The 16,410-nt window shown below is 32.3% G+C and overlaps 3 protein-coding genes across 6 annotated transcripts; 1 reads left to right on the top strand and 2 right to left on the bottom strand.

The window, feature by feature from the left end:
• Positions 753-3,709, top strand: LOC109342127 (heat shock cognate protein 80-like). The gene is made up of 3 exons (XM_019580158.1): positions 753-957; positions 1,436-1,577; positions 1,695-3,709. The coding sequence occupies exons 1-3, from the start codon at positions 835-837 to the stop codon at positions 3,527-3,529; spliced, it is 2,100 nt and encodes a 699-aa protein (XP_019435703.1). The 5' UTR covers positions 753-834; the 3' UTR covers positions 3,530-3,709.
• LOC109342130 (calcineurin B-like protein 3) lies at positions 4,619-9,155 on the bottom strand. Of its 4 annotated transcripts, XM_019580160.1 has the most exons (10): positions 8,977-9,155; positions 7,635-7,714; positions 7,394-7,527; positions 7,082-7,164; positions 6,821-6,880; positions 6,174-6,282; positions 5,962-6,014; positions 5,795-5,875; positions 5,388-5,500; positions 4,619-4,817 (listed from the first exon to the last, which is right to left on the bottom strand). In XM_019580160.1, the coding sequence occupies exons 1-10, from the start codon at positions 9,145-9,147 to the stop codon at positions 4,760-4,762; spliced, it is 942 nt and encodes a 313-aa protein (XP_019435705.1). In that variant the 5' UTR covers positions 9,148-9,155; the 3' UTR covers positions 4,619-4,759. The 4 variants fall into 4 exon arrangements, with proteins under 4 accessions (XP_019435705.1, XP_019435707.1, XP_019435708.1 ...); XM_019580162.1 differs by lacking the exon at positions 7,635-7,714 and having other exon boundaries at positions 7,394-7,551; positions 8,977-8,996; XM_019580163.1 differs by lacking the exon at positions 7,635-7,714 and having other exon boundaries at positions 8,977-8,995.
• LOC109342128 lies at positions 13,418-15,634 on the bottom strand. The gene is made up of 2 exons (XM_019580159.1): positions 13,652-15,634; positions 13,418-13,528 (listed from the first exon to the last, which is right to left on the bottom strand). Exons 1-2 carry the CDS (start codon positions 15,428-15,430, stop codon positions 13,418-13,420), a joined length of 1,890 nt encoding a protein of 629 aa, XP_019435704.1. The 5' UTR covers positions 15,431-15,634.

Here is a 16,410-nt window from a genome sequence, read left to right as displayed (position 1 = left end):
GATTAAATATAAGTTGAAAATTTGACATAGCTATAGTTCTTACTTGTAAAAGAAATCTAATAAATACTTAAATTTTAATAAATACAAATTATATTGACTTAAAGTGATATATTATTAAAAACAAAAAGATATTTTAAAATATTGTAAAAAAATATGAACTATCAATATACGAGCTTTAGTATATTATTCGTACTTTAAAACTTACAAAATGGATAATATTATACCAAAACTTAGTTAGGGATGAAGATAAGGCAACGAAAAACATGAACACACGATAAAAAGTTTGCATGTAAGAATAGAAGTACATAAGCTCATAAGATATTGTCCACTCAAAAATCATAAATTGCAATAAGTTAAAAAATGTTATATTTTCTTCATCAAAATTAAATATTTTAATAAATATGACCAATATCCAATAATAATATTTTAATACAACTTCAAAATAACAAAAAATAATCTTAATTTTTTATTAGATGTAATGAACCGCTAGACCAAGTCCTCACACCAAAAGGATGAGTGAGAATGTTCTAGAAATACAATAGCACGATTATTAATGAATTATTTTAGTATTATTATTTACAATATATTTAGTTAGCAATAGAACAATAGAAGGATCTAGAATTATAAAATCCAACACCTAACATACTTTTGATAACAATCTTTTTTGTCATTTTCTTACTAACATTATATTCAGTTAGCAATAGAAGGATCTAGAATTCTAAATTCTTACACCTAACACAGTAACACTCTCTATATAACTCATTTCTCATTCTCCATTTTCTCTCATTCTTCATTTTCTCTATCACCTTCTAAACCCTAATTTCTCATATTGCAATGGCGGATACCGAAACCTTCGCTTTTCAGGCTGAGATCAACCAGCTTCTCAGTCTCATCATCAACACCTTCTACAGTAACAAGGAGATTTTCCTTCGTGAGCTCATTAGTAATGCCTCTGACGTAAGTTTTCGTACTTTTCTGTTTTTCTTCTTATATGTGTGTTTATGTTACTTTAGTTAATAGATCGTTGATGAAATACGATAGGGTTTGTAATGTGTTTACTTTCCCTTTTTTATTGCCTCGGAATATGGTTTATGGTGTTTGAATTTTGCATTGCAGTTTCGAATTTTCAATTTATTATGATCACTATATTTTGTGTCACCTGTCTCTGAAAAATTGTTATTAAACATTCGTGTTATGTTGTTCCAACTTTTTTGCTGAACAAATTTTATAATGTTAGCGAGAGTCATAAATGTGATGCGAGAGTCATAACTTATGTTTAAAACTTTGATATGTTCTGAGCTTCGGGATTTGTTGAAGTTACAATATGTCATAATTTAAATGTCTTGTGATGAAAAGTTGAATTATTATTATTTATTTTTTACGTAAATGTGAATTTGTTCTGAGTTTTACCATATGTGAATATTTGACAATGTAGGCATTGGACAAGATCCGATTTGAGAGCCTTACCGACAAGAGCAAGCTCGATGCTCAACCAGAGTTGTTCATCCACATTGTCCCCGACAAGACCAACAACTCATTATCCATCATTGACAGTGGTGTTGGCATGACTAAGGCTGGTAAGATAACACTGTTTTTAATCTTAGTCGTTTTGGTTTGTGTTGCCGGAAATTAAGGTATATGATAATTGATGTAGTAGGTTATAACTAATGTTTTGTGTGCTCAATGTTTTCCAGATTTGGTGAATAATTTGGGTACCATTGCGAGGTCTGGGACCAAGGAATTCATGGAAGCGCTGGCTGCGGGTGCTGACGTGAGCATGATTGGACAATTCGGTGTTGGGTTCTACTCGGCTTATCTTGTTGCTGACAAGGTTATTGTTACGACAAAGCACAATGATGATGAGCAGTATGTTTGGGAGTCCCAAGCTGGTGGGTCATTCACTGTCACAAGGGATAACTCTGGCGAAAATCTCGGCCGGGGAACTAAGATAACATTGTTCCTTAAGGAAGATCAGCTTGAGTATCTGGAGGAGCGCCGTTTGAAGGATTTGGTTAAGAAGCATTCTGAATTCATCAGCTACCCAATTTCTCTTTGGACGGAGAAGACTATTGAGAAGGAGATCTCGGATGATGAGGACGAGGAAGAGAAGAAGGAAGAGGAGGGTAAAGTTGAGGAGGTAGATGAAGAGAAGGAGAAGGACGAGAAGAAAAAGAAGACGATCAAGGAGGTGTCACATGAGTGGTCATTGGTGAACAAGCAGAAGCCTATCTGGATGAGGAAGCCAGAGGAGATCACGAAGGAAGAATATGCTGCTTTCTACAAGAGTCTTACCAATGATTGGGAAGAACATTTGGCTGTTAAGCATTTCTCTGTTGAGGGTCAGCTCGAGTTTAAGGCTGTCCTCTTTGTACCCAAGAGGGCTCCTTTCGATCTCTTCGACACAAAGAAGAAACCTAACAACATCAAGCTCTATGTGCGCCGTGTCTTCATCATGGACAACTGTGAGGAGTTGATGCCCGAATACCTTGCATTCGTCAAGGGTATTGTTGATTCTGAGGATCTTCCCCTCAACATCTCCAGAGAAATGCTGCAGCAGAACAAGATTCTTAAAGTCATCAGGAAGAACTTGGTAAAGAAGTGCCTTGAGCTATTCTTTGAAATTGCTGAGAACAAGGAGGACTACACTAAGTTCTACGAGGCCTTCTCTAAGAATCTGAAACTCGGTATCCACGAGGATTCCCAGAACAAGACAAAGCTAGCTGAATTGCTCAGGTACCACTCCACCAAGAGTGGTGATGACATGACCAGCCTCAAGGACTATGTGACCAGGATGAAGGAGGGACAGAATGACATCTACTACATCACTGGTGAAAGCAAGAAAGCTGTTGAGAATTCCCCATTCCTGGAGAAGCTAAAGAAGAAGGGATATGAGGTCCTCTATATGGTTGATGCCATTGATGAATATGCTGTTGGTCAGCTCAAGGAATTCGAGGGAAAGAAGTTGGTGTCTGCTACCAAGGAAGGCCTGAAACTCGAGGAGACTGAAGATGAAAAGAAGAAACAAGAAGAGCTTAAGGAAAAGTTTGAAGGTCTATGCAAGGTGATAAAGGATGTGTTGGGTGACAAGGTTGAAAAGGTTGTTGTGTCTGACCGTGTTGTCGATTCTCCATGCTGTCTGGTGACTGGTGAATACGGGTGGACGGCGAACATGGAGAGGATCATGAAAGCACAGGCATTGAGGGATAGCAGCATGGCTGGATACATGTCAAGCAAGAAGACAATGGAGATAAACCCGGAGAATGCCATCATGGAGGAGCTGAGGAAGAGAGCTGATGCCGACAAGAATGACAAGTCAGTGAAGGATTTGGTTCTTCTGCTCTTTGAGACTGCACTCCTAACATCTGGGTTCAGCCTTGATGAACCCAACACTTTTGGAAACAGGATTCATAGGATGTTGAAGCTTGGACTGAGCATTGATGAGGATGCTGCTGAAGTTGATGCTGACATGCCCCCTCTTGAGGATGCAGATGCTGATGCTGAGGGAAGCAAGATGGAAGAAGTTGATTAAATTTGCTTTTAATAATAAACTAGTGGTGATAATGAGGAATAGTATCTACTTTTATTGAATTTCCCAAATGTTGACATTTTAGCTGCAATTTCCTGGACTAAATTTATCTAGTTCGGTATGCTAAATTTTTGTGTCATTTTGTTTTTTTTGTTACCGAATTGTGCTTTCTTCGTCTTAATGGAAGTTTCTTTTCGGGCAAAAAGAAAAACGTGTTGATATACAAAATGGTTTTTCATTTTATAATTTTAGGTTAATGAAACCGTTTTCCCAAAGATAAAGGAAAAAGTAAACGCTGATGAAGGAGTTTAGATTTAAGCTTACGCAATTGGCCTGATGCATTAGAACATCTCAGCCGTGACCTATTCTTTTTTAAAAGTATTGTTCGTAGAGATCAAGTTTTACAAAGTTGATAAGTTATTAAAAAAAATGAACCATCTAATGTGATATGGGATTTTGTTTTTATCTGAAGATTTGATATTGATAAGTATATTTGTGATGCTTGTTACTTACATTTGAAACATGTACCATCAGAATTACGCACGCGATTGATGGAAGATTATATTTATTTACTCAGCTACATTGCATAATAGTATAAGCATATACTTTTTCTATAAAAAAAAGATGCTATAAAATATATAATAACTAATCAAAATTTAGTGCCTTTTGGCTTTACCTCCTACGTATTTCAACTAAAGAAAGTGAAAAACAAGTGTGGTTCTAGGTAATTCAATTAAAAACATTTTATATATAAAATGAAAAACACCTAGATACCTTAAGAACATACTATAAAATGAAAAGAAAATTCATTTTATAAAATCACCTTATAGTAAAGACCAAGGAGTAACATTTGGAAATGATTGGCATTTGGTTTGTCTTACTTTTCCATTTTTGCTTTATGATTGATAGCATCAGTCACCCATGAAATTGTAAAAATATCATTTGATCATTGGCTTTAATTTTTTCACACTTTTAATACATCATTCACCATTTATATGTTTATACTTGTTATCGTCATTGAATTTTAACAACAACAAAAAGTAATACATAATGAACGGAAAGGTAACAACAACAATAAGTGCTTTATGGCATAAAATATGAATGGGAACACAAGTGTGTTTGAAGCAAATAAATAAGAACAAAGTTGAACCACTGAATCACAATCCTCAACAAAACCAAATATAAAACCACGTCAAACAAAACTTATAAATCTCTCTGAAAATTCTTGAATCTTTAGGTATCATCTACTTGTGAATGGAATACAAAGCTTGGGAATGTTGTGGTGATGTCCCTGCTCAAACACATAAAAAATACATGTTACAAAAGTGCCACAAAGAAAAAGTTCATTGCGAAAAAGGAAACTACTTCATAGATTGTTCTATGATCCACCAAGAGTAGAACAAGAAGTAGATGCTGATTCTTTTTTTTTAAATTATTCAAAGTTCAGCACTTCATTTTTGTGCTACTATTTTCAAAACTTAAATTAGTAGAAACTTAAAAAGCAATGTAGTATCCTTCAATACCAAGTGACTTTTCTGATTCCTACCCTTTTTCTTTGCAGATTATTTTATACAAATACTAAATTCAATTTAAAAAAATACGGTCCAGTGCATGAGGCTCCCATTTAGTTGAGTCTGTAGTTTGTTGATGCATGCAGCTTGATCCTTACAAGCAGATAGGCTGTTTCCAGGATTTGAACCCGTAATCTCATTGTCACTATGTAACAACCTTACTGTTGCGTCAAACTCACTCTCTACTGGCCAACAGGTAGTCTTGAGTGATATTGCTAACTGGTTCTGTTCATTCGGGAGAACGAACATATACACAGAAGTTGACACGTAAATTATAATTTAAAACTTACTTGAGATATTGAAGGGTCATGTTCTTCAATAGTGAAGGGTGGCGCAAAACAAGGCTTCTCCACTCCTCCTTGTCAATCCTGCCGTCGTGTTTCGTATCTGCTTCCTCGAAAGTCTGAAGATATCCAAATTCTAATGTTGAAACAAGGTAACTTTTCACAGAGAAAAAAAGGACTTGAAGATTAATGACACAAGAATAAATAAAAGTGTCAGAACCAGAACCGGTAGCTCAGCTGGTAGATCTTGGGTGAAATTGTAACCACCAGAACGACTATTGAGTCCCGGGAATGGCCATTGTGGAATTGAAATGGCGGCCATCGGCTCAATGTTTAGTCTGGTTTCGGTCAGGATGCCTCGTCATTAAAAAAGGTAATAGAGAGGTCCTAATCTCAAAAGAAAAGTGAAATACCTTGTCAATTATACTCTCTATTATATCATCCGATAGGTTCATGCCAGACTCAGCAAGTGTAGCCACTACCATTTGCTTCACCTACAGAGTAAAAAGCCGATATATGTCATGTTTGTCCCAAATAAGGAGCAAAAACATAAAAGGATCAGATCTGAGAAGACCAATACCTCTTGCCTTTCAATAAAACCCTGCTGCTTGAGATCATACAATTGAAAGGAAACTGAAACAAGATATTACACGGTTTAAGTTTTTGTTTATTAAAAATAAGCTCCACGCAAGTAAATTAAAGATTTACTCAATGCCCATGTCCTTAATTTACAAGTTGTACAGAAAATTCCTTGTACGATAATGATTATAAAAAAATTCTCAAATGACGTACATTCAATCTTATCATCAATAGGGGCATTTGGATGGAAGACGGAGAGAGCACGAGCAAACTCTTCAAAACCAAGTATCCCATTGTGCTTTGTGTCAAACAAATCAAATACCTAAGAGAGTACATAAAGAAAAGCTCATATGTGATACTAAGCACATGGATGAAAGAAACAATAAATAACATCTAAATCAGTCTTGAAAGTGAATTTTCTTGAAAATGTGTGAACTAATAAGGGAACGCGTAAGACGGACTCTAAATCAGTACGAGTAAGCATTAAGATAAACGAATTCAATATTAAGTTTCACGGAAGTTTGTGAGCATGGGAACAAGATAAGCAAAGCAACATGGATGAAGGATTAACAATAAGATATAAGAAGTTAGTATGATTCTTTATAACCTGCGCAGGTCACTATAATTTAACAGTATACTAACCTTATTTTGTTTTCAGCTTGCCGGCCCCAAAACAAGGCATACATATAGTACCAAATTTGAGTCATCTAGTATTAAACAAGCAATTTTTTTTTCTTATATGATAATCGTTTGTTGTGGTTGTTTATGATGTATTTCTGTGGGTCTTTTTATCGGGACTTAATCAAGGAAACATATTAAAAGTTTAAAACATATATTAAAAAATGAAAAGAAAGCAATACCCGATCCGCAAATAAGCTCTCTTTTTTATTTGTCTTGAATAAGGCCAATTGAAACTCTTCCTGCAAATGATGTAATTTGATATTATTGGAAAAAGTGAAAACTGAATATAACATCTGCTATATTTCTGAAAGCCAGATAGAAAACAATGAGGTGAGAAGTCAAACATAAAACGTGTGTGCTTTCACAAGGAAAAAGGCTCAATTTATAAAAACTAATAATAGAACCAAAACACAAGTTGTTGAATGACAAAACAGACAAACCTTGTTAATCAGCCCATCATCAATCACAGCACTGCTGATCTTTTTAAAGAGCTCATAAAGTGCTTCGATTTCACTTACACTGACTGCATACACAGTTGCAAACAAACGACTGTCATCGGCCCAAATAATGTGCATCTATTTCGAAATAAATATGGCAGGGAACAGAATACAGCAGCACAAACAACATAATAACATACTACATAGTTTCTTCTATTTCTTGGTCATCACCACTCGTCACATACTTTGGAAATATAAAGGGAATTGCACAAATAAAGAGTGAGTTCATAATCATAAAGTGAGGTTGATGCATACACACTGTTTCCCTTGCAAGAATTTCAGGATCTTCAAGGCCCGTTGGCTGCTTAATTAAATCAAGGTCGCAACATCGCAAAATGGGAGCAAATAGATGCAAAATTCCCTCTATGCACTGCAACATGATAATATCTCTGGCAAATCAGAACAATCCATCACTGTGTCAAAAACAATTCAATTAGATATTCCATTTTGTTCACTCTTCATAAAGTTATCATAAGTTGGTAAATGGAAAATGAACCTCTTAACCATTTCTGAATTCAGCTGACCAGTCCCAAGTGCTGGATATGTCAAATTTGGAGGCACCAATGGGAACAAAATCTGATATAGAATTGAAGTAAGATATCCTCACATATAGATATTAAGAAGTACTTAAAATGAAAACACAAAAGAACGAGTTCCATGCTTATAAAGGATCATAACTTGATTGAAATTATTTATTACATCATAATAAAAGCCTCAACATTGAAGGCCTGTAAATTATGTATTGTCTTCTTCCTTTTTCTGTGAAGCATATGAAATCAGGAAAATGTGTCCTTTTTTCGATTCAAATGAGAGTTTTATCGAACTTTATTTTAATAAGAAAATATTATTAGATGAGACGTGAAGAATACTAAGCAAGAGAATGATGTAGTTTTCTCAAATCTGTTGGTAATATATGTTCATAGATATATGCATAAATACGTTGCAGTATGAAAGTCAAGAATTATATCACAACACAAACAATAGAAGCAAATACTAAACATAGAATGAAGAGAAAGAGCATAAGAGTAGAGATCAACTGATAATGTGTAGACATAGAAAACCTTCAAACCCTAGAGCACCTCTCATTTTCTCCGAAAAAAGTCGATAAGGTTAGAAACTGTGTAGTTTCATAAGCAGTCTAAAACCGTAATAAGTTAGTCGACAATGAAACACTGATGAGGATGATTACTTTCAAACCTTGTACCTAACAAAATTTCCATGAAACTTTTTCTATATGTTTATGCAACACCACCAGACTTCAAATTCAAGAATCAGTTTAATTCTCATTAATAATTCATAATTGCTACCAACTAGCAACAAATACTTAAGCTTATAGAGAGAGCATTTGGGCTTGTGAGAAAAGTTTTTTTTTCCTTCTTAAGCTTATGACCTTCCTATATGCTGTTTTTCGTCAATTTCAGCCACAGAAGCTTATAAAAAAAATTAACTTATTTAAAAAGCACTTATTCCATAAGCACTTAATTAAGATATTAACCCAATGTGCCCTTAATACAGCAAACAAATAATAAAAATAAGGAAATCCGTAACTAATTATCCATAAAACCACACACTCATGCTGATAACAAAAAATCCTATAAACCAAACAATTAGTTGCATCAATCTCCTCCACCCAAATCACTGATCTAAAGCGAAATTCAATAATCTTAGACAAAAAAGATTCAAAATTTACAAACTTTAGAAGCGGTGAGATTCAGATATTCATTTATGCATGAGAGAGGGTGATGAATCTACATAAAGCATCGAGAAAAGATATAAAATTTAAGGAAAAATGAAGAAGCCCAGATGAGAAATAATGAGAAAGAAGGTGTTAGTGTTACCTGATGATGAAGGAGAGAGAGAGAGAAAGAGAGAGAGAGAGAAAGAGAGAGAGAGAGAGAGGTTTGGGTTAGTGTTGAATAATAATTATAATAAATAATAAGTGGAAGTGAATGAAGATGAAAAAAGTGATATGATTGATGACAGATACAATACAACGTGCACCACTGCATTTTATACTGACAGACAGGCACTCAAATATATACCCTTAATCAAATTAAGCCAAACCATTTTAAAAACTTACTCCACATTTTTATTATCGATTTTAAGAAAATCTAATAAGTAAATCTGAATTATTTAATTTTTTTAGAATTAATAACTAAAATATTAGAAATCTTTCAAATCAATACATCATTGTTTCTATTCTTTTTATTAGGTACATATTAGGGTTGATTAACATGGGTGAGGTCTGCTCAATATTTTATAAGGTCATATACATACAGTAAAATATAAAGATTTATATAATGAATTATATTTTTTATGATTTAATAATAATTAAATATGATTATTATATGATGCAATGATAAAGTATTTTATATATTTTGTTCTTTCATTAGATTGTGTGATCTATATTTGTATTTTAAAGAGATTAATTCATTATTGTTAAAGTAGATACAATTTGTTAACCTACAAAATACATTTTAATTTACTTATAAAGGGTAAATTACCATTGGTTATGAGAAAAGTAAAAGACTCTATTGTAATATGAACGAGGTAATAAAATAATGTGAAACATTTAGGAATATATTTGATATAGAATATTTAATATTGCTTAGATATTATAAAGTGGCTTATATTTTGGGAGAATAAAATCTTTTAGAAAAATACGTTGAAATATTTAACATTGCTTAGACATTATAAGTGGCTTTCATTTACTCTAAGGATTTCTTAATATCAAATTTCACAAATATTGAAGAAAGGTTGTTAACCTACAAAATATATTTTGTTCGCTTTATGCAAAAAGGTAGAAGATGGTTACTACTTAAAATATCACAAAAAACTGAAGAAAGGAAACAAAATAATATAAAGGAAGTGGATGAAGCACTATAATTGAGGGGAAAAGGTAAATATTTCTTGGGATTATTGACCTTCACTATAGTTTTGAGATATGAATTTGTTATATATCAATATCTATACTCTATATTATATAAGAAGGTAAAAGAGTGTATAATTATGATTATGAACTAATTTTTAGTTCCTTATTTTACCTTTAATATTTTATTTTCTACAAAAAAACGATATAATCATAAGTAATTAATAACCATTAACATAATGATCATATATCTCACATTAAATTGGATATTATAGTAAATACAAAAAAATTATAAATAAAGTACATCAAATACATAAAAAACATTACGATTCATAAAAATAAAATATATAAAAATTAAATACTTAATATCATAAAATAAAAATATGGATCAACAAATACAAAATACTTATTAACACGCTAGTATAATATAAAAATAATTTAATACAAATAATAATATAATAATAAAAGAAAACATTATAATAATTTATTACGAGAATAATATTATAATTTATAATAATAAAAGAAAACATTATGTATAAACTAAAAGGGGAGATGGGTGCATTAGAAATTAGATATTTTTATATTCAGTAGTATAAAATAATAAAGTAGTGACAAATATATTATATATAGGATGAATATATGTAGTTAGGATGAAAATGATAAATGGTCAAAATCTAAAAATAATACAATATGAAAAGTAAGATAATATCAATAATAATATAAATTATTATAAGTGTTATGATCATTATAATAATTTAGTTAAAAATCAAAGGAAGACTATGTTATATTATAAAATAATATTAGTGAGATTAATCAATATATTATTTATCAAAATATAAATATTCATAAAATATATTTAAGGTAAATTTAATATTTTCAAAAACTATAAACAATTAATATTATAATAAAATAATACCCCTAAGTCAAAATCTATTTTTAATAATACATTTGACACAAAAATTCACTTTCTAGAATATATAAACCGTTAGGCTATAAGATAATATATTAAATACTTTGTTTTTTAAATAAGATAAATTATAAATTTATTTGATAATTATTCACTGAATGATTGTTCATCTAAAAAATCATATTTACTTTTAGATAAATATTCAAAAATAAATTAAGTCTTTTCACTAATAAGTTGAATTTTTTTTGGAAAATTCAGCTATTCTATGGTTCATTTTCTTATCATTTAGTTATTCACTCCAATCCTTTTTATGTGATCCTTTGAAAAAATGATTTTGTTTGTTTTTATATGATTCATTTCAAAATTCCAAGAATGATAATTTTATATTTCAAAAACACCCTTATTAATTGAGCAGAAAGTGAAAAAGAACATGTATAAGAAAACATACAAATAATTGCTAACAAATTAATAATACTAATTCTATCAACTATTTTTATTAATTGATTCAAAACTATTTAAATATCCTATAAAAAAATATTTGAGGAAATAAGTAACTTTTGTATGTGGAAGAACGTAAGTCATTTAACTAAGTATTTGTAGGTTCAATCCCTAAATAATGCTTATGTAAAAAATGTTAAAGCTAGAAGGAGGATCCAAATAGGTATATATGACCATAATCTAAGAAATCAGTCTAGAGAAAATAGCCAATTATTTTATATTTATACATTTTGTATTCTAAATATTTAATACTTGAATTTATTAGTTAATAACAAACTAAGTATGTTATTAGGGAAGTTAATAAAGTGGATAATTTCATGGTAAAGTTAGGTTCCTATTTTATCTTCAACGTTTAAGATTTGAACATAGCTTCGCCTTATTAATCGTATCTTGACATGGATTTTACACTTTTTAGGTTTATTTTTCCTTTTATTTCCAAAACTGAAAAAAACATAGTTTTAAGCCAATGCCTTTTTGAATATTAAAATTCAGTTTTAGTCATTAGGAGAAATATTTGAAATGAAGATCAATTATGTGTTCTTCAATCACCACTTACACAAACATATGTTCTTGAATGTGTTGAAACAAAGGGTGACAGTGTAAAGATTTATGCACATGTATCTTATTATCTATCATTTAGATTATTTTTTAAATTCAATAATAATAATTATATATCAATAGTGAATGTGTAATAACAATATATAAAACTTATACACTGTCAATGTATACATCTTTTTTCTCTAAAACAAATATTACTTGAACTAGACATGACAGTACTCTATCGTGCACCTCATTAGCATTACTCACTCTTGTATTGACCCATATTAAACATATTTGACCAACAAACTATAATGTTATTGAACCATCAATTGAATTAAAAACAAGTAAATTATATTTTAGATTAATTTATGTCACCAAAGTTATCAAAGCCACCAAAGATGCCCCAAATGCTATAAAGGGCCCGAATTTGTTTATACCATAGCCAACAAAAATGCAATCTGTCACATATTATAGGAGTATATGACAAATATATCATAAAACTGGTTTGAATTATGGTGGGTATTGATTATCTTACTTTGGACCAAATGGTAAATATGAGATCAACAATGTGTTCATCTAGTGGTGTAAGGTCTCATTGGATTTCTAGGATGACCAAAAGGTAAGAGTTCAATTTCTGTTAGCGACAATTATTAGGAGGAGTCTACGAACTCCAAAAAAATTAATTCATTGCCCAAAAAGAATAAAGAAGTACTTTTGGTAATACAAAAAAAAATTGTAAATATCATGCTACACCTAATCCAACCACAAGTTGTGTCATATTGATAGGGTGTGGCCCCTCCTTGTGCCTAGCAATGATTTCTAAATTTTGCATTTTAGTGACACCAAACCAATAATGGAGTGGCTTGTTATTTGTACCTCTTGTGATTTTATTCTAAGTGATGTATTTGTTAATTGAGAGTGTGAGTTACTTACACCAAATGTGTTTGGAACTTTCCATTATTGTATAGCCTTTATAGGTTGGTGGTGGAACCTAAGTTGAAACAACATCATCTAATGTTTGCTACAGTGACCAAAATTTGTTATCTAAGGTTTATAGCACTTTGTTCAAAAAGTGTTTGGTAAACAGAAATCAGTGACAATTTTCCAATCATAATAATTTTGACTAATATAAATATAAGCTTTATTCACATAAGCCAATAACATGATAAAATCTGTAAGCATTTAATTTTTTTTGTTTCCCACATGTATCTTCGCACTAGAGGCAATTATGTCCGAGTCAGGAATATCCACAAGTATGTTGGGCTAACTCTCCCAACGGACATTTTTTCCATCCACACGACTCGAATCCGAGTTCTTGCTACTTAAAAGGAATCAAGCATGTACCACTTGAACTAACTTCCATTGGTCTCTAAGCATTTAATTGAAAGTGGCCAATAAAATACAAAATAAAAAAATTGTTAAGCAAATATTTCATTTATATCTCGTACCTATTTGACAACAAGAACTAACTTGTCTTGTGCTTGGTCCTGTCCTTTGATTCTTCCAAAACAAATTCAGCATATAAATCCTTCAAAGCAATCATAACTGTAGTTATCAATGGTCCCATAATAGCTCCCTGTGGAATAACAAACTCTTGAAGTCAATATAGTGATAGACTCAACCAAAAATATGCAGTGTATCTATGAAGCACGGATTCGAATACATGTGTCGGATAAAGGGTGAGAGCATCTTATATTACCTCTAAAGCTGATGAGAACAATGCCATTCCACCAATGATGCTCATTCCAGTAAGATATGCATTATGGCCAGGTACATGTTCCTGAATTTGATTTGCTCCATAATCCATGAGGAAAAGGTGAATCACAATCAGCACAATAGCCTCTATGTACTTAGCTTCCAACACAAGTTGTATTGCTGCTGGAATTGTTGCAAGCCAAGATGGAAATATTGGTAACAAAGGACTTATGAAAGCAAGGAAAGTTGATACATACAAGAAATGTATTCTGAATAGTCTAAATAAAAGCCAAGTTAGACATCCTTGGAATATTGCAATCTCAGCAGTGGCTAAAAGCACTCCTGAAATGGCTTTATCCAACACTTCAACACATCTAACCTTAGCCGAGTCTGAAATCGGAACCATGTGCATTACTTGTTCAGTTGCTCCACCAGACTCAGATATAATGAGATAATACAAAACAATGAAAAATACTATTGTTTGAGACACAAAATTGAAAACTTCAGCAGCTCCATAGATTATGGAGTTCAATGTCGATAACACGAACTTTGCACCACTTCCAAGCACACTTGTACTACTAGCCAAAACACTTTTAGATACATCTGCTCCTTTAATCGCAAATCCTTTCACCTTTTCAACCAAATCCTCGCGAGTGATTATAAGTTCTCTCGAAAAGGCATCCACTTCTTCATAGATCTTGCTAAATTCGCGATTCCTAACGCGATTCTTCAAACTCAAGAGTTTCTCTGTGTAACGTGAAGGTGTCGCTGAAGTTGTAGAAGGTTGAGAAGAGTTGTTTATCACAAACTGCTTAATACCAGTCACAAACTCAGTCATATTATACTGTATTGCCAAGCCATCGATCTGATCAGAAACTGTGCTATAAAATTGAGTAGTGTAGGTATCTACCATTCCAGGAACATCATTCTCATCAATCCACTTCTTAACACCAATTCTCTCAGCATAATTGTTCTCTTCTACATGCATTTTCAATGAAATCACTGCATCTTTCCCTTCAACCCCAATCTTATATGAGAAGAACATGACTCCGCTCAAAAACCCAACAATCATACTAAAAATCAAACCAACAGCTACAATTGTCTTCAACCTTTTCAATACAAACGAACCAATTGCACTGCTTCTGAAGTTGCTAGTGCTAGTGGAATCTGGAACATTATTCTTTGTGCTGAAAACAAAGCCTAAAACCAAAACTGAAAGACTACAAAGACCTCCAAAACTCTCATAAACAACAATGAAAATCCAAAAGGAAAAGAGCAAATGAAGCAAAGTAGAGAAGCCACTATGGTTCCTTCTAGTCTCAGGTTTTGGTTTCCTGAGGAGAACTCTAAGAATAACTTGGCGAATCTCGAAAAGGGTACCTAGAAAGACTCTTACAATCGCGAAGGGAACCGCGAGGAGGGTGTGGAAGAGGCCTAATTTGAGGGGTTGAGACCAAAATGAAACAATGGTTTGATGAATGAGCCTTAGAGGGATTGAACATAGAACTGACCATTGAAGAGGTTTAAGGTATTGTTGGAAGAGTTTGGAGAGAGCATAGAGGGTAAGAATTGCGAAGGCGAGACCTGCATGGGCCATTGCTATGTAAAGAGCAAGGCGTGCATTGGAAGAGTCACCGGAAAGGTTGGATTTTTTATCGGAGGTGGGAGGTAACGGTGGAGGAGGTGGTGGATTAGTGGTTGGTTTTCTGATGGATGCGGATTGGAACATGTTTTGCCATGGTGGGGTGGTGGAGTTTGGGTCAGAATATGGAACAATCTCCATATGATGAAAACAGAGTAAGTAAGAAACAGAGGAGACAGAAACAGAGGAGACAGAAACAGAGTAAACAGAAACAGAGGAAACAGGGTAGGAAAGAACTACAACAAGTGGATATGTGAGTAAATGAATGAATGGATACAGTTATGTGTCAGAGCAGGTGTTGAGTGTTGACCTATGATAAAAAGAATATGTCATTTTTCAATGATTGCATTGGAGTTTTGTAAATAAAGAACCTAGAACCACACTAACAAAGGAATGAATGAGTAAAAATAAAAGGGAGATAAGAAGTAAAATTAAAAAAGGATATTGTTGCTTTGCTTTGTGTGTTTGGTAATTCAATTCCACTCAAGCTGGGTTAAAGTGATGCTAAACTTATGGAAGTTAATAAATGCACCATTTTTCATATTTTTTAGGACCTATATTCCAATTCTTAAGATATTTTATTGTATGATAAATTGGAAGTGAAGTCAGCAACTGTCATGGCTAGTTGGACTAATTTATCTGTGTGGCTTGGTCAGTTTATTTTCTCCACTTTTTTATTTTCAGGCTGGATCAATGATAAATATTAAGCAAGTATTTTAGTAAACATTTCTCAGTATATATAATTTTAATCCCAAGGTAGTAGCCTAGATATAATTTTAAGAATCAATTATGATTAAACGTAAATGATAAATGATGTAATAACAATGTAAATAACGCATACATCTTTTTCTTAAATTGTTAAACCAAATAATATGTTTAGTACAGGGGAAAACTAGAGGATCAAATACCTCATTATTAAAAAGCAACCCTTAAAACACAAAAGTCATAATTAAGTGCATAGATTTCTTTGATTTGGTTGCCAAAAGCTTGAATTTCAGTATTTCTTTTTCCTTGCCTGATTTTTTCAATAAAACAAGGCAAGACTAAGGAATTTGATAATCTAACTCATTGTTTTTTTAAGAATATAATTATTATTATTCACTTCTATCCATATTTTACTT

Source organism: Lupinus angustifolius, chromosome LG02 (assembly GCF_001865875.1).
Source record: "Lupinus angustifolius cultivar Tanjil chromosome LG02, LupAngTanjil_v1.0, whole genome shotgun sequence".
In the NCBI taxonomy this organism is placed as follows: Eukaryota; Viridiplantae; Streptophyta; class Magnoliopsida; order Fabales; family Fabaceae; genus Lupinus; species Lupinus angustifolius.
This window is presented reverse-complemented; position numbering and strand designations above follow the sequence as displayed.